The 18269-nt window shown below is 40.1% G+C and overlaps 1 protein-coding gene across 4 annotated transcripts in view; it reads right to left on the bottom strand.

Annotated features, from left to right (window-relative positions):
- Positions 1-8454, bottom strand: part of mast4 (microtubule associated serine/threonine kinase family member 4) — a 68416-nt gene extending 59962 nt beyond the window's left edge. For 3 of the 4 annotated variants that reach the window (XM_035526880.1, XM_035526879.1, XM_035526878.1), the window contains exon 1: positions 8003-8454. In XM_035526880.1, coding sequence (XP_035382773.1) covers positions 8003-8278 — 276 coding nt within the window. In that variant the 5' untranslated portion in view covers positions 8279-8454. Of the gene's footprint in view, positions 1-221; positions 296-5543; positions 5590-8002 lie in introns of those variants that run through there. The other variant, XM_035526881.1, reaches the window with a different exon arrangement.
- Between the last annotated feature and the right edge of the window lie 9815 nt (positions 8455-18269).

An 18269-nucleotide genomic window follows, 5' to 3' on the forward strand; every position in this document is an offset into this window, starting at 1 on the left:
CAGTGGGCACTCATTGCTCTGCAAGGTTTCAAATATACCCTTCGACAAGACACTGGATTTAAGTCATGAAAGACTTGATAATTAGCTGAGGAGTTGGATCTTGTGTGTTGGCCACAGGACATTTGAATCAGGATTGGAGTTAAGAACCCTGGCTCTAGGGTCCTCTGCCAGTGCACATATTTGGTTTGTTCTGGTCAGCTGTGAGGTGTGGTCTTCCTCACCCTGACAGGAGCTGAAGAAGAAGCAGCAGCATTACTGGAGAAGGCTGTGGGTCTGTGGGGGCCAGACTGGGATCCTGCAGTGGACATAAAGCTTAGTTTACTCCCATCACTACCAAAACAACAAGTATTAAAGACACAAATACATCCATCCTAATTAGGCTGATAAAAAAAAAACTCAAGTCTGAATCTCAGTGAATTTGAGGGATTCACACCATGCACATGTTTTGTGTTTGCCACTGAGGAATTGGATGGTGTGATGTTCTGCACCACGCTGATTTTCCTGCAGTGGCTGAGAGCACAGAGGCTGCCTCCTCAGGTCTTTTAGTCCTAAAGGGATGTGAGGATAATCGCACAGGTACTTGCTGCATTCACGCTTAATGCACTGAGGGTGAGAGGGAAGCTGACTGACCTCAAACAGGAGGACTTGGGAAGGCTCTGGAAAGAGTTAACGAAGATTTTATGAGATGCAGCACAGAACATACGAAAGCAGTAGAATGTATGAACTTTCTGTGCAGAGATTCTACGGATGTGGGATGTTTTTTGTGTAGGAGAACAAGGTGTGAAAACTCCATCTAATGATGGAGAAGCAGAACTATAGGATGGGGGTATAATGATGGGTCAGAGTGACCTAGTGTGAAGAAGAATCATTTAATTCCCTCCACTACCAATCCTGAACACAGGAAAGCCTGCCCCCCCCCCCAATCAGCCACTTTTGTAAATGCCCTTCCCTTCCATTACATCACATACTATGACCTGAAGAGGTCACCATCGTCATGCAGCTTCACAGCAGAGACCCTCCAGTGTGCCAGGAAAGGCAACGAGAGAGGTGCAGTGAAGATGAACCACGTCTGTGGTGAGCCAGAGAGCTCTACGGGGATCTTATGGCTTCCCGTTAGTTCTATTAGGGAGCTTTCAGGACGAGCTGTTGACAATCCATCAAGCAGTAGAGATGCACATTGGTCCATGACTGAGCTCTTGCACTGCAATTCCTTTTCAGATGAGAACTCGTTCCTATGGAGAGATCTGCAGTGAAGTGGTCCAAAACCGTGGGTGGATGTTACGCCATATCCTCATAGCTGAGACAAATTTGTGTTGGTCTGAAATGCTTTTTATTTTAATGGCTTCAAAACGGTAGATGAGACATTTGCAATCAGAGCACAGAGACTGTCATGCTCCATGCTGCCAAGAATAAGATCGCAGGCAGATGTAGATTGGGGCTTTACTATAAATGCAGTGCTAGACTGAACCCCTCTGTTTAAAGTATAAAATGGTGCTATGGCCCATTCTCTCAGTCCTTGTGTACATTTCACATTTCTCTCACTATTAATATACATCTGTCTGCATCGCTGTCTCTCCTCCTCCAGAGTGTTAAGTCTTTCATTTGGATCAAAGAGGAAAATTGGTTGCATAACCATTAGATCCTCGTATTAATACCATAACCTATTCAAGAAATATGAGTATATGACAGCAGCCACCAGTTTATTCAGATTGCTGCCAATATTGTCAGTACACCACAATATAAAACATATGAACACAGTTACAGTAATGCAGTGTGGATTTGGTTAAGTGTAGCATTCTTTAAGTCATTTATAATTTGGAAGACCAGTTAAGCCCAAATGTTTCTCATTGTTAAGACTGAAAGCATCATCTGAATTATATATGTCACTTTGACTTGTTCATTTCTTAAAGTGTTCTATACCAAACATGAGGTAATTTCTCATGAGAGATCCCACACTTCCTCTTTGTGAACTCTTAGAAAGCGCTTTACATAACTGAGTCATTGAACATCTTACATAATAAATATATTTCACTCATTAGCAGCGAAGCTTACTGGACAATAATCAGCCACTCTAGAAAAGGCAATTTCACTTTAAAGGATGAGTCTTTACAAAACAACTTATGTAATGTTGACTGTGCAGTCTTCTTTACATATATTTTCTTAATGGTCATAACAATACTGGCCTTTGCAATAGTGCTATCACAAAAAATGAGTCCTCTATCAAACCACACTTTTTCCTCTAGTGTGCCAACCATCCTAACCACTCTCTGATGTTCCAGATAAGTGGTCAGTGGGTGTTTTGATGAATCACAGCATTCACATAATCCAACAAACAAATAATTGTGGTCAAAATAATGCAGTTAAAACCTTTGTTCACATTGGTGAGCCCTCAGTGTGAATGCAATAAGAATTTCCACACCAATATTTCATAGCTGTTTGAAGACAGCTCTGATGGCACCGTTCCTTTTCCATTCAAACAAATGGTTCATCCTTCCTTTTTTAGTGAGCGGGGTTTAAGTTTACCTGCCAAATAATCACTAGGACAATGAAAGGGTAAGATTTGGATCAAATTCAAACCAAGACATCCCATCATCTCACATGTATGGAATGACTTTGGGAACAATAGGAAATTACTCATATTGCCAGACTTAATGTCAGTGATCTGCACAGTAAGCGTTACACAAGGTAGGGAAATATCCTTCCTCACAAAATCCTTTTTGCAGGGTTATGTTGAGGTGTTTTTTGTGCTTTTGAATGTAACCACTATGAAACAAGTAAAAAATAAAGTTTTATTTCATTTATCTTCATTCTCTAGCTCGCTGGACATAAGCAGGTCTCGGTCACTCTGAGCTGGAAGGGCCGACTTTATTGTATTTAAACCACAGGCAGTATATGGTTTAAACAGCAACCATCAATTCTGCCTTTAAAGAACCTAACGCCACAGCTTCTATCTCTTGTTACTGGCCGGTTCTCGCTGTTCACATGGGGAGTGGTGTGGGTTTGGTGCAGGCAATTTGGGCAGAGTCCTAAAAAGAACAATGATCCAGCATGACTGCAAAGAGCTGTTGGAGGAAATAAAACATAACTCACGAAGGTAACATCACTAATATTTCAAAAGCAGCACAGTGACTAAAACTGAACCACTACAAATGCACTAAATATGGGTGCACACAATCAGGTTGTGTTGCTTTTTAGAAATCAACTTGAACTGTGTGCAGCACTGTACACAACAAAAATCTAGGTCAGCTATCATAGTTAACAATCCAGAGTCAACAGCATTTAGTAGTATCCTACTGCCCTATGGTAATTCTGCTCCAGTTACACCTCATCATTTCTTGGTGCAAGCCTGTAAATCTGTATTTTAACCCAGCTTTGACATGGCTTTCTGTTTGATGTTTATTAAAGCTTGGTAAGACGCTTATCAGAATAAACATATTAAAAGCTAGCTAAATAATCATTAATACCCCAGCTTCTACTGTCCCATGATGTTTCAGCAGTTCTTGTACACCCCTTCTCCTATGTCTCTGTCAGAAGCCAGTCGGTTGACACAGGAACTAGATAGGTCAGCTCCCTTTGAGCCCTCACCTTCCCATACCCTCCAAAATAGCTTCAGCATGGGAGTCCGTATGGTAAGATGAGAGGTGGAACTGATGAGCCAGGGGTGCTAAACCCCAGTACTAAATGTGCAGGGTGTCTTCCTTGCTCAAAAACAACTGATTCAACTCAGTTAATTATCAGGTTTAGTGGGTGAATCAGGGCAGAGAAACCAAAATGTGGGCTATACACAGTTGTCAACCCAATAAGACATTATCATCAAAATGTCTCTGAGGTGTGAACTATACCACCAAACTCAATTAAGACAACACAGTGCTGAAGTGGACTGTGTTGAGGCCAAGAGAGTCAGTCTGAGAGGCTACAAATCAGTCTACAAAAGAGGGTATTTTACTTTTATCTCACAATTTGACATGTGTAAACATTTAAATTAAGCATTTTGTTTAAAACTATACAGGTTAACCTGATAAATGTTTAAGATATTTAATATACTCCAAAATATAGTAGACTATAATCAACATTTCCCTCTAGGGTTAGGGTTAGGATTTTAATCTAAGGGAATTCAGAGTTTGCAGACAAAGTGAGATCTCGTCAATCTCACCCCCACTCCCTTTCCATTCCCATCTTAGTTGTACTCCTCCAAACGTCACGTCTGTTCACATTACAGCGCTCCACGTCCAGGCTCTGACCCTCTGAAGCCACCCAGCGCATGAGCAGTGTTCCTGCTAGCCTCCCTCCTCCAGCTTCCACAGGCCTGCAAACTCCCAACAGGGATGCAGTTTCCTGTTTTGCCTCTGGATACAAGCAGCTGTGGGACTTTTATAAGCAAACCATGTCTACCAAAATTGTCTGTGAGAAGTTTGAGACTTCCTATGACTGGCTACAGAAATCACTTGTGTTTGTTTGTTTGTTTTTTCGCTTTTCAATAAAGGGATCATTCCACATAGCATTAATGTCAGAATGGTACTAGGAAATGAGCCAATACAGGAGCACTCCAGAGAGAACAACACCTTCAAACATGCTTTCATCATCAAACTTTAAATCTATGTAGTACATTTCAAAAGGTCATTAGTGAGATCAACAAACTAGATCAGCATTTTTGCCCATGAGTGGATTACAAATCCAGACTACATGAAAAAAGTGTGGTTACAAAAGAAATTATATCAAAGTTAGTATTATATCAAATTATATGAAAAGGTTAGTATCAAAGTCAGTTTATTATTATGCATATTGTTTACAACAGATGCAGAAGAACGTATGGATCTCAGCAGGCAAACAAAGTGCTTTTTTAAGTTAATGTTGTAATTATTGTATACACCATTAATCACTCCAAATAATTCCCAGTCTATGAATTGATACCACAAAGTGGCATAGTGTCAAGGCAAAAGAAACAGCCAGTTCAGCACTTTGTTGTTCTAAAAAATAACAACAACATATCTTTATGCATACAGCTTACGAGTACTTTAATGTTAACAATTAAGTATGTCTCCTCAAGGCCTTTTTAAAAGAGGAAATGTCACACCCCCTAAGATAACATATTTATGCCTGCCAAACAAGTTACTCTCTCTGGTGCTCTGTGATTGGCGATACCAGTCTTGAATAATAACAGAGCCTTAAATATCAATATCTGAAAGTCAGCAGTGACACACTGTACCTCAGGCGAGTTCTAACATACTTGCTATATAGGTTGCATGTCTCAAACTCTTTTATAAAGGTCTAGTAGTGTATGTTGTTTTATTTTGCTCATGGCTAGTTTTGAGCTGCTGGCATCACCATTCCTCTTACTCTCCTACTTTGAGTCCCAGTTTCCAAAGATCGCCATGAATCATCTGAATATGCATCCTTCATTTCAGGTTAGATATTTAAAAAAATTTAAAAATAAAATTTCCCTGATTAATGTTCAGGGAAAACAGCAAATCCACAAACAACAACCAAAGACTTGTCTGAAGTGGAAAACTATTGCATTTAAAGGTCAGGGAAGCTTTTCTTACCCAACATCCTTCATACATTGTGCTGGTTTCTGGTAGAGTATAGGTGTCTCCATTAAAACAAAGCTATGTGTTTGCCATTCACAATCTAAAGGGACTAAGAGAGAGAGAGAGAGATACAGCAGATATCAACTAAACATGCTGGTAATGACATCAAGCCTTATAGAGATTACAGAGTACTCCTCTTAGAGCATAAGACACTCACTCACTCTGTAGGTGCCCTTCCCCCCCCTAAAAATATTAAAAAATAAATAAATTTTAAATGAAGATTTATTTACAACCCTGAACTTGCAGGGTTCTAAAGAGAAGATGCCCCAAGCAAATATCAAGTACAGGCACTAGCCCAGTAAGGTCAAATAAAGCAGTCACAATGCTGTCTCCGTGAGTCATGTGATAGCACTGTTGCCTTCCTACAAGTTCAAGCACAATTCTATAGGTGAAAAAAAGTGAGACAGTGTCACTGGTTTGTATGGCAAATGTCCTCTTCATTTTAGATCACTATTCAGGAGGGAGGAAGAGAGGAAGTGAAGGGAGCTATTTAAGACTCTTGAAATGGGGTCAACGAGCTAACATAAAAGTGGTCAGGTTACAGATTTGGTGAGGTGGGGTAAGATACTGGTGAGTTTGTTGCAAATAATCTCTACAAGCATTAAAAACTCTCCTACAATGAGAGAGGACTTGGGCTTTATCTGAGTTTTCCTGCTGGAAAAGGTGGCAAAGTTAAATCAATGCATGAAAAATGTCCACTGTGAGCTGCACTTTTGCCTGATGGACTAAATCATAGTTAAAGATCAAACTGTGTATAAATCTATCAGTGTTAAACTAATGGGCAAACAATTGACGAATAGTGCAAAAAAAAAGTGGAAACAAAATCTACATTCTTTAAAATGTGATACTAGCAGTGATAAAGTGACACAATCACTACTCAAAACCTCATAGCACCAAGGAAAAGTCAGGAGTGACCTTAAAATTCACAAGTGACCAGATTAGGGCCTTTATCAAAATGCAAGTTAAACAAGCTGCTGCCAAAATCACCATACAGAAAGCAATTTCAGAAAGAAAAAAATATTGTCAAATAAATGCTATATCAAGTTGTTAAAACAGCATCACAAGAGACCGCCATTATGGTTGTCATAGCAACATGCCAAGTCGTAAGTGAAAGAAAGGAATAACATTTTCCTAACAAGGAAGATTTTTTTAAAGCAGGCTTTGGTGTGTGAGGGAGGTTGTAAGAGAGAAAAAAAAATATCTTTATTTATGAACACCACCATCAAGGGCCTAAAAGAACATTTTAAGAGCTGAACATTTCACTGTAAGCTGCATAAATCTCTCACTGTATCTGCTTGTTCAACCTGGAGCAAGATGTCCTTATCCTATGAACAGCATGGGATCGAACGCTGTGACAAGTGTCAGATCAGACCCCCACCATGAGGAGCACTGGTATTAGAGCAGGCCATGTCATAGCTGGATTCATTCAACAACAAAATCTGCTTGGGCTTTGTTTAAGATAAACTGCTGTTCCCAGAAGCCTTCTCCTCTGCTCTTGAGCTTGGCAACAGCATACCATAAATAACAAAATCAAGTTTCTGAGTATCACCATCTGCCTGTGAATGGCACAGCTCACTCAACCTGTTGCAAATGAATGGTGCAGCTATGGGTGTACCTCAGGTATCTGCTCAAGCACCACTGACTGATGTCAGAAGAAATGGCATATTAGCTATGTGGTTAAAAGCATAATTATTCTGTGCAGCAGGAGGAACCAGTCTTGACTGCTGCAGCAGTCATCCCACTCTGCAACTAAGTTAAGGTGAACAGTGTCATTGTAATGAAGTATGTCTGAAACCGAGTAGCAACACAAAGCATGCAGATAGCTCATTAAAGAAAACAAAAACAATTCAGCAAGTCTTTCAATACCTATAGATATATAGATTTTTGCAAACAGCATTTTCTTGAAATAGCAGTGATTGGTCTTCCAAAAACACAGCAACATTTTCAACACAACATTCAGCATATTCAGGCACCATAAATTTGATGACAGTAACTTCTCACTGGAAGGTGGACTGATGGTATCAACAAAGAGCAGCATTATATTTCTAATATTATACTTAAACTCTGAAAAGGAGCATGGAAAGTCTGGCTAAACAACCCATGACCTTCAAGGTATTTGAATCCAGCCACATGAGTGCAGGTGGGGCATTTAACAACAAGAGCTGACAGGTTATTATAAAAGGTGAGCTACAACACTTGTACATAATCATTATCCTTCAACACAACAACTGATGGATCTGTCTTCTGACACACATTACCTACTTGACCCCACCAACCAGCAGATTACGCCCACAGGAACACACCTGTCTTTCCACTTTCTCTCAACACAATACTCCGTTTAAAAGGCAAACTGTGATAAATCCCCAATGGTAGCTATGTCAGTGTGGTGTATGGTTCACATCAACAGATTTTACCATTTCGTCTTCGTCCTCATCCTCGTGGTCTTGCTCTAGGTCATCTTTATTCCTCATTTTCACCTCTTTGCCAGTGTCCTTTGATTCACGGCAAGTGCCGCCTTGCTTCCGTTTTTGGTCAAGACTAACAAAATCTAAAGCGCAACAGCGGAGTGCCTCAAAATGTTGTAGTTTGGGTTCAGTATCCTCAACGCGTTGCTCCCCGTCTGACAGCGTATCGGAACTTGAAGTTTTGCTCCCACTGCGTCCAAATCTTTTAAACAATTCCTTCTCCATTACGTGCACCAAGCTCCGGAACTTGGAGAGACTACTCTGTCATTGTAAAATGCATCTCGTTCGTGTATTCATAAAATGCCCTAAAGAGAATTCATTCCTGTGCACACCTTTCCTTTCAACAAAAATTATTTTGATTCATTACCATGGTAAAGTCCCTCTCACACTATGTTCTTTGGCGTTTCATCCATGTGTTGATTTTCATAAAGTACAAACACGCGTATCCATATTTCACCTCGTTGAAATCTCCGCCCAGCAACCAATGACAAAGGTTCCCCTTTGAAATGGACTGCGCGCGACTTTCCTCTGCGCAGGTCTCAAAATTCACATATAAATAAGCCTACTATAGCCATTGCTACGGTATAACATAACAAGAATTCTTAAAAAGGAAATCAAAATAGTTACCCTGCACAGGGGACAATGTATTGTCCTACATTTTTGTTGCTCTTCTGTCCTGTGATAGTCATCCCTAACTTTCAAGGTTAAAAACTGTCCTTAACTTAAAGTGTTTTGTTCTCTCTTCATTTTACTCCCTTATCCTCTCTTGCACCTATAACTGTGCCATCAATGTGTCTAAAGTTTACATCCACTACCACTTCAATGTGCTTGATTTATTTTCTCAGTTTAGCCAGATAACTTAAGGCCAAAGTCAATACTGTCTGATAGGAGAATTGCTGAGGGACATTCCTGTTGGACAGTCCTCAACTTCGAGTTGAATTTATCTCACTAAAATGATAAATCCTGCTTTCAAGAATAACTTAGGCTACAAGCCTAAGCCTGTTTCAAAACAACACAAACCAGCAAGCAAGCAAATATCTGAACACATATTATGAACAACTTTTTTTAATACAGTTTCATGACCCTAAGGTTCTGCTCATTCTGTGCCATTCTGCCTTGAATGAATTGGACATCCACTTAAACGACAAAATCAGCTTGAGGTAACACATGCAAATTAGTTGACTTACAGTGACAGGTTAATTAGGAAGTATTTTAAATGTTATGGTATGTCTACAGAGGTTGTCATTTTTGACAAATATCAACGTGCGGTTATTTAACTTTTAAAAATCAACAGTGTATCACAATCATAATTAGAGAGAGGAAGAGAAACAGAAGGCTAACCAAACATTTTTACAGGCCAAGGACAACACACATTGATCAAGGTATTGATCAAGAGGTGCATATCAAGATATTACATTGATAAATTAAAATACTTTTATGGCATTTTTTCAACTTAATCTCATCTGTAGCATTTACCAAATTTCCATGGATAATAATAATTACAACATACTTCTGTGTACTTAGAAAAGTGCAGAAAACTAGCTGCCATGAAACACACATCTAATGGAAGCCTAGGGCAGCTGGAGTGTGACAGGTGCTGGGAGGGAAGTGCACAAGTGCATATTTAGAGTGTCTCCATGATAAATCAACAAAGAAGCACAGCAGTGAGCTGGCTAAATAGCAAAAGAAAACAAAAGCATTGGCAGTTTAACTGTAGTCACGGGAAGGCAGCAGAGTAGTGGTAAACACTCAGGGTGTCTAGTTCACAGCAGCAATGGAACAATGTGCCTAAATAAGAGGAAGAGTCAAAAGTGCAAACAAGGAACAAATGAAGGCACTCAATAAGCAGGGAATTGAGAAGGTGCAGTGCGTGCGTGTGTGTGTGTGTGTGTGTGTGTGTGTGTGTGTGTGTGTGTGTGTGTGTGTGTGTGTGTGTGTGTGTGTGTGTGTGTGTGTGTGTGTGTCGCAGTAGGCATGTCAGGCTGGATGTCTGATGCACCATGAACCCCTCCAGTAACCCCTCCTGTAACCCAAAGATCCCACCAACTTCAGAGAGCAGGATCTGCCCAGGGAGCTGGCTTGGATGGGTGCATCCGAGGGAAAAATGTCACAGGTTTGGTTCCAAACCCAGCTTCACTCCTCTAGATGCATGGAAAGCTGACCCTGAGGGTAACATCATTAATGTGTTAATGATGGTATATGGACCTGCATACTTTGCCAGTCCAGCTTGCCAGTTGGTCCCACCCGTCTGTCTCACATTGCCACCCACACCTGGTCTCTGGATTTGTAGGTGGTGGTTTCTCCACGTCACTGATCCACTTTCTACTTTTAGGCAGTGATGACAGTGCGCAGGTGCTGGTGGGTCTCCTTCCTGACCTGCTCACTCCACTGGCACCATGTCTGGACAGCGGGGTTTTTCGAGGTTAGAATACATGAATACATCAAGGGCTGATATCCAAGTGCACACATACAAAGGGGGTGAGCACTGTACCTGCATGGTGAAGAGAGTTTTGGCCCTACTCCTTCCAGGGAAGGTAGGAGCTTCAGATCTCTGAGTGCTCCTGGCAGTGAAGGTATAGGAATTTACCAAGCTCCTGGTTTACGCTCTTTGCCTGCCTGTTGGACTGTGGGTGAAGGCCTGACATAAGATCATCACATCACCATCACATTCAGTTTTCCTAGGAACTGCTGCGACACTTGGGAGGTGAACTGCAGCCACCAGTCCAAAATGATGACTTATGGGAGCCCAAGCCATTGGAAGATGTGGCAGAAGAGCAGGTCAGCTGTCTCGAGCATGGTGGAAAGTGCCAGGAGTGGAATGAACCAGACCATCTTGGAAAAGCAATTGATTATGATAAGGATGACAGTGTTTCCCTTGGAGACCAGAAGGTCTGTGACAAAGTTGACAGCCAGATGAGACAAGGGATGTTGTGATGTGGGGAGAAGGAGCAGCTTACCGGCTGGTGGTGTGCGCAGCATCTTGCTGAGACATGTCTCCCCACATCACTGGCCACCAATAGCATGGCACCAGTAGCTGGGAGGACTGTGTGGATCCAGAATGTACTGCTCCTAGGCAGGACTGTGCCCAGGTAATGAGTGCTGTGTGGCATTGCAAAGAAGCAAAGAGCTGATCTGGTAGGCTGAGATGGTGGGGGTGTTGTGATCAATGTACCAACTGACAGCCCGCATGAAGCAGGAAGGAGGAAGGACTGGCTCACGGCTGATGGGAAGAGCCTCCATGCTGTACTTCTGAGAGAACAGATCCACCTTCAGGTTCTTGGATTCTGGTCTGTAGGTGACCTGAAACACACACCAGGAAATGAACCCAGACCAGTGAGTCTGCATGCAGGTTAGCCCTTGGTGGTTTGGAGGTATTCCAGGTTCTTGCCTATGCAGCAGGTCCATCAAGGGCTTAGCCAGGGTACTGAATGACTGGATGAGTTGCCGATAGAAATGGGTGATCCCTAGGTGCTGCTGCAACTCATGGCATGTCTGGGGTTATGGCCATCCATTTACCGCCTCCACCTTACTGGGCTGCACCTGCACTCAGGCTTTCCTGATGATGCAGCCATTTTCTAGGATTATCCTCCTTGCGGAGGTGGAACTTGCACTTCTCCAGCTTGCAATATAGATTATTGCATAAGATAGTGCTGAGGATCTGATGTACATCATGCTGGTACATGTTGGTATTACGACAGTGAATAGATAGATGTCATCGATTTAAGTGGCAATACCTAGGAATGCCCTTTGATATATGGAAGGTGCTGGGACTAGCCCAAGACAAAGAACCAGGTACTCATAGTGTCCTGAGGCTGTACTACAAGCTGTTTTCCATTCATCACCCTCTTTATTATGGAGAGGTGGGGAGGGGGGGTGCCGACGACAGCTCCCTCCTTCAGGTTGATGGCACATACTCATACTCATGGTGAGAAGGGAGCTTGGCAGCCTTGGTGGGGCTAAAGACTTTTTTGGTTGCATCGTACTGGCACATCTGTGGTTTGCAAAGAGCTGAAAGAGCATTTATGGAAGCTTAACCACATCAAAGACTTTGCCTGTATCATGGAACCATTGTGAACCATCAGTAAATGAATAAAATGTGCTCTGCCCAATATCTATCATTCAGTAGCTGTACACCAGCCAGAAGGGAGAAATAGTTTATGGTTGGAGTCTCGATCATTACACCCACCTAATGAAGCAACAGTAGCCTTCACCACAGATACCTTCCTCTATTTGTAATGTGTCCTTGATTTTCTACAATGCACATGAAAATATAATGTATTATTATTATTATTTTTATTATTATTATTATCCGGATTCCGTATGACCTCCAGATCCTGTGTGACCTCCAGATACAGACACACAAGCAAGTGATGGTGAAGCAACCAGAAATCATAGTAGATACCCTGCAGAACCCTAAGTGATCCCTAAGAAACCCCTAAGAGATGAGTGCAATTCTAAAAACAGCGACAAGAAGTTACCACAGCTTCAGACTGCCCAGGCCTCTAGTAGAAGACTTTAGTATGAGAAAAATAAGATCTGACCAGCAATTGGAAGGGTGAGATAGAATTTGAAAGAAACATTATCCACTGAACATACGGGGTGATGTAAGTCTCTTATAACCTGTACATTAACGTCTGAACTCAGTTCAATACAAAAGCAACAACATTAATTGTCACTAGGGGGCAATATAGTACTTTATTATTTCTATGTTATCGCTTTACCATGTATATGGCCCAGTATGCGTTCAGCTTTTAACAAATACAGGTTTCATGTAGTTCACTTTCTATATTGGTTTTGGTATTGGTTTTGTTTAAAATGAAAAATTAATGCATTTACCTAAAAAGAAAGACAGTGTTGATCTGTTGTAAGCTGTACTGCTCAAGGTCATTGCCTTCAGGCTGTACAGAAACAAAACCATCTTTGACCCTTCTCTGTAAAAAAGTGTAGTTCCGTTTGACAGCCATTTATTTGTTTTGGGCTGAATGTTGTGAACCTGTCTCAAGCCCAGGTCTTTCAGCTTTGCTACTGAGAGTCATGCCGGTAATTCCTGTGCGGTGTTGAACTTATGATATTAAGAAGCCATAGGTTAATTAAAACTACTGTGAAAATAGACACTTAAAAAAATGACTTGATAGCAGTAAGTACTCCAATATTTTTTCCTGCATCCAACCCATCAGACTTAACCCATCAGCTAATTATCCTTCTTTTTAACATCTGTCAGACAGCTCCTTGCCTCACCTCCACTTCACAGTGTTGACACTTCTCCACTAGACAGTTTTCAAAATCTGTTCACTTGGCCTGTCACTTACCGACCAAATGTTTATGTTGAGTACACTAATTCTTTTGCTGCTACATGTGGTCACGTTCATTATTCTGTGTTGTTGTTATATATACCATCTCACATGGAATTTGTACAGTAAGCATGTCCTGTTTCTGCACTGCTCACATTCTATACATTTTTGCTATATGTGACATACTGTCTAGTGCAGTGTATTGCATTATACCTATTGTATTGGCCTTTGAGCCCAGTTACACTACAGTTATTTGGTGCATAGTGTTGCATAGTGTTGCACTGCAGTTCAGTGGCCTTTGCTACATGGTCCTGCTTTATTGCACTATATGTAGTCCTAGTCCTTGTGAGTAATGCATTAATGTTGCACCGCCTTGGTCACTTGTAAGAATAGGCCTGTTCGTATATGTTGCTCCTATGCCATAGATACAATCTTACATATGATATACACTATATTATACTATTATACAATATACACTATATTATACATTATATAATGTATATGGGTGTTAGAATATAGGAAAGAATATGATGCACTTTCAAAATAAAACAAACCAATCACAATTCACGTTTGATTTGATCCGTTGCTCTCATAGAATGCTACATAGAGTTGTGCACCTAAACAGTATTCAGTGTAAATAATACAGTCTGTTTGCGTTTGATTTTAGCATTGCCCTCTTGTTCTATTGTTCTATGTGTGATGTGATAAACATTTACCAGCTCAAGACTCACAACCATGCCACCGCTCTGCAGCTGGGTAGAGTGGACAGTAGCGTATACTGTACACAAGTAAAAGTACTATTATTTTAAAAATAATAAATATAAGTAAAAGTAGAAGAAAAAATTATCTAGTAAAAAGACTATTTAAGTTGCAAGTTTCATCAGATCTCATTTAATAATCAGAATGGAACAGCCTGATTTATGTCCAAAATATAACTTCTCTTCAAATCAATTGTAATATGTATTTCCACCTTCAAATGATGTGGGCTTACCATCCCGTGATCTGAGGTACTTTGATTTAAATACCACATAAATAACATTTGTAGGTACAGGATGTGGTTGTGACACAATGTCATGTAAGGCTGATTTGCTCTTTGCTCTGGATTTTTGTCCAAGTTGATGTGAATTGGATGAATCAGTGTTCCATCAATGGCAAAACGTGGGACTTACTGTGATGTCAACCAGAGGAAAATCAGGATATGCCACTATACTTGTCAACAGCAGTTTAATGACAACCACAGGCAACAGAAAAAGGACTGATCAGAAGAGTGTGGGGTCAGACAGGAGGGGATAACTAACACACCGCAATGATGAGAACCAAAATCGACATTGAATTAACTAGCAAGGATCCAACTAAACCAAACAAACCATAAAGCCACAATACTATGCTATATATCATATCTACATGAGATTTTTGATATTGGCTAGGTATGAGGGTAGTGGTGTAGTGGATCTTGTGATCACTTTATGATTAGCATAATTTGAGGTCATATTTTTTGCTAAACAATTGGGCATGTAAGTAGTTGAATGTCAATATATAAAATCACTAACAAAAATTTATTACAGCAAAAATTGTTTTTCTCTTGAAAGAATGCCTTGACATGGATGTACATGCATGGCTGTACTCCATGATTTAGTTTGGCTGCTGTGCTAGTTCTGTTGTTCTTTTGATTTTCCTGTTACTTTTAGTTATTTTACACAGAATATTTTTCATTTTGTGTTTTTTTTTTCCCACATTGGATCTTTCTAAAAAATGATCGATTCAGGGCCTTCCATGTAATCTAGAATGCAATAACATTCAGCCAAATGTTCTATCAAAACAAAACAGCTCGACACTCTCTTATCTTTGGCATCTCTGCAGTGTAGTCTTTTCATCTTTTGTATGACAGGTGCAAAAAAACAAAACAAAAAAAACTTGCCACTGATTGGTGCATTGATAAGAGCAGTGGTGGGGAATTTTATGACTGCGTGGCAACACTGACTCTCCAGGCCCTTTGAATAAATGCACAATTTCCTGTCAGTGGAGCCTGACTGAATCTCACACAATCACTTTTTTGCATCTTCATGTGTGTTCATTTTGGGAGGTTAAGTCACATAGTGAAATGTTGACATGAAAGATTTGATTAAGACTTTATTACCCTTACCATGAAAAACAACCCTCTAAAGAAATATTATCAATTTCTCAGCTTACTTTTCTTGTTTTACTATCAGACGTGAGACATGATCCACTTGAAATATTAACTAATAAATACTAACTTTACTTATGGTTGTGATGGCTAGACATGGCTATCTATATCTCTCCATGATTATCAGTCACAAAATAAAGGGTAATACAGCTAAGGTTTTACTTTCAAGGCCAGGTAAGAGTAAATGAATACTAGGCACCACTTACACAACACTCGCTTTCATCTTATAAGGAAAAATAGATTTAAATAAATTGCTATGAAAATGTTCTCCACTACCCACAAGCCCTCTTGTTAGTATAGAACCTGTGCTCTTTAGATTGTAGTGATGAGCACTGGAAGACTATCAGGGATGCCATGTGACAGTAGTGCCTTAAATCTATGACACTGAGTCCTTTGTTCTGTTTTGTGTGAGGAATTACAGCTACTATACACGTCAGTGCAACACTCCCATAATCAAAACTACTCTGATTTTACCTCATTTTCCTTTATCTCTTTCAAATAAGTGCAGCATGGTCAAATTGGTCTTCTCAGTCTTTTGCATAAATTTTTACCTGAATACTGCCTGTACCGTTCTCTAAATCTGTATCAGTAGCTGAAAATATTAAAATGCACATTCAATGCATATTTATATTGAATGGGAGATATACCAGAGCAAATGTGTCTGAAAATATGCTTGCGTATTTAGTTTATGGAAATTAATAGAGCTTTGTACTTTTTTACACTGAGGCCTCCTAAAGGCTCTGAAGTGTGAAAATGCTCCTTCCTCTCTCTCTCTCTCTCTCTCTCTCTCTCTCTCTCTCTCTCTCTCTCTCTCTCTCTCTCTCTCTCTCTCTCTCTCTCCCTCTGTGTGTGTGTGTGTGTGTATATGTGTGTGTGTGTGTGTGTGTGTGTGTGTGTGTGTGTGTGTGCGTGTGAAAGACTTCAGACTTCAGCTCCAAAGGAACACATCACAAACATCAGCACCAGACCAACTGAAACTGACTAAAAATAGTATAATTCAGTATTGCAGTGTTCAAGAGTCTGTATTTGCTTTGACCTAACACATTGCCTCTTGAACAGTTCTGTTATTATATTTTGATACAATGCAAATTTCCAGCCCAGCTAAACTACCTTTTCTCAAGGCTGCCTCAATACTGAGTACAAAAGGTTCAAAATACCTAAACAAATGGAGTTCTATTTACCATATGCACTATGAAAGAACAAAATCTGAAATACTAAACAATTTCCTGGAAAGCATGTACAAGATGGCTTGAAATATGTCACATGAAAGAACACATTCATTTCTCTGTGTTTCAGTGCTTCACGATGCATTTACTCTGCTCACACATGGTTACACACATTGACATTTCACACACCTCTTCCTTGTCTGAGGTGTGCGTAGATGGAGCATCTTACCAAAAATACAGGAACATGGCTTCATTATCATAAAGTACCAAATAGGAGTATCAGAGAGGAGCTCCTCTCTGCTTACAGAGAAACCAAGACCAGAGACCCTGACAGAGACCCAACCCACCAGAGACCCTGACAACTTCTGAAACCTTCCTTCATGAGGAACGTTTTCAACTCTGTTCAGTGTTTCTATATGTGGTTAAAGGCTTCCAAAAGCAGAAGGAAACTGAATACCAATTTAATACTACCATCATGCATTGCGCAGCTGCAGTTGATGTAATCAGCATTTAGAAATTGAACTAGAGATTCAGTGTAAATACACTGCTAGGTAATGCATTAAAATTGTCTGCACGCCTTTTCTTTTGATTCAGTTTTGAGCAAATAATACTTGGCCTGTCATTAGCAATACTCCTACATACAATGACTGAAGAAGTGTTGTCCTCTAATACTCAAGTTATATAAAAGGGCTGCAACCAAATGTAACCAAATTATAACTGTATTTTTTTTAAAAAGCAACCAATAAATAAACTCACATAGCTTATACTACCAACCTTGTTGTTCCACTATGGCTGACCCACCATTCAGTATGGGAATTCAATTCAGAAACCTATAATTGTAAGCTATTCTAGATTTCAGGAAGTGTAACTTCCACAAAGAAGCTTGCTTGGGCCCTTTTTGGCCAGAGTCTGAACTGTAAATATTTGTTTGTGTCTATACATTTCCTAGACAACATGCAGTTTGATGTCATTGAAATGCCTTGCTGATGTGTTTGGAGCCTCTGCTTTACTAAACAAAATGCACACACACACCTCCACACACAACTTCCAACATTTTATTCCTGCTCTCTGTTGAACAGAGACAAGCTACCCTTATCTAACCTTGGTCCATGTTTCTCTGGGCGGATTAGCTTTACCATCTTACAGGCTGTTCCATTACTTTAAGGGCTTACGTGAAGTTCATTAGATGACCCTTAAGAAAGGATCAGGTAATTGAAACTAGGCTTAAGAGGATGAACTAATCTTATCTGATGCAATTTCCATTTCAAACCAATGAAATGAGTGTACTTTAAACTGTAATTAATATTGTAAAGATTTTAGGACAGAAAAATTTTACATTTTGTTTCTACATCTAAGTTTGTTTGTTTTTTTGCCATTTATAGATGACAAACATGACAGTGTTTGTAAGACATATGACATGTATTGCTTTGTTCAGTGTCAGGTGTCCTGAGATGTTTATTTTTTAGCAGCATGGGGATTACATCCCATTGAAAACACTGCTTTTGTGTTAGTGGTTTCATTACCTTTTTATTGTAATAACTGTATAATATATAGGAATATCTCTTTCTACCTTC

This window comes from Electrophorus electricus, chromosome 6 (assembly GCF_013358815.1).
Source record: "Electrophorus electricus isolate fEleEle1 chromosome 6, fEleEle1.pri, whole genome shotgun sequence".
Classification (NCBI taxonomy): domain Eukaryota; kingdom Metazoa; phylum Chordata; class Actinopteri; order Gymnotiformes; family Gymnotidae; genus Electrophorus; species Electrophorus electricus.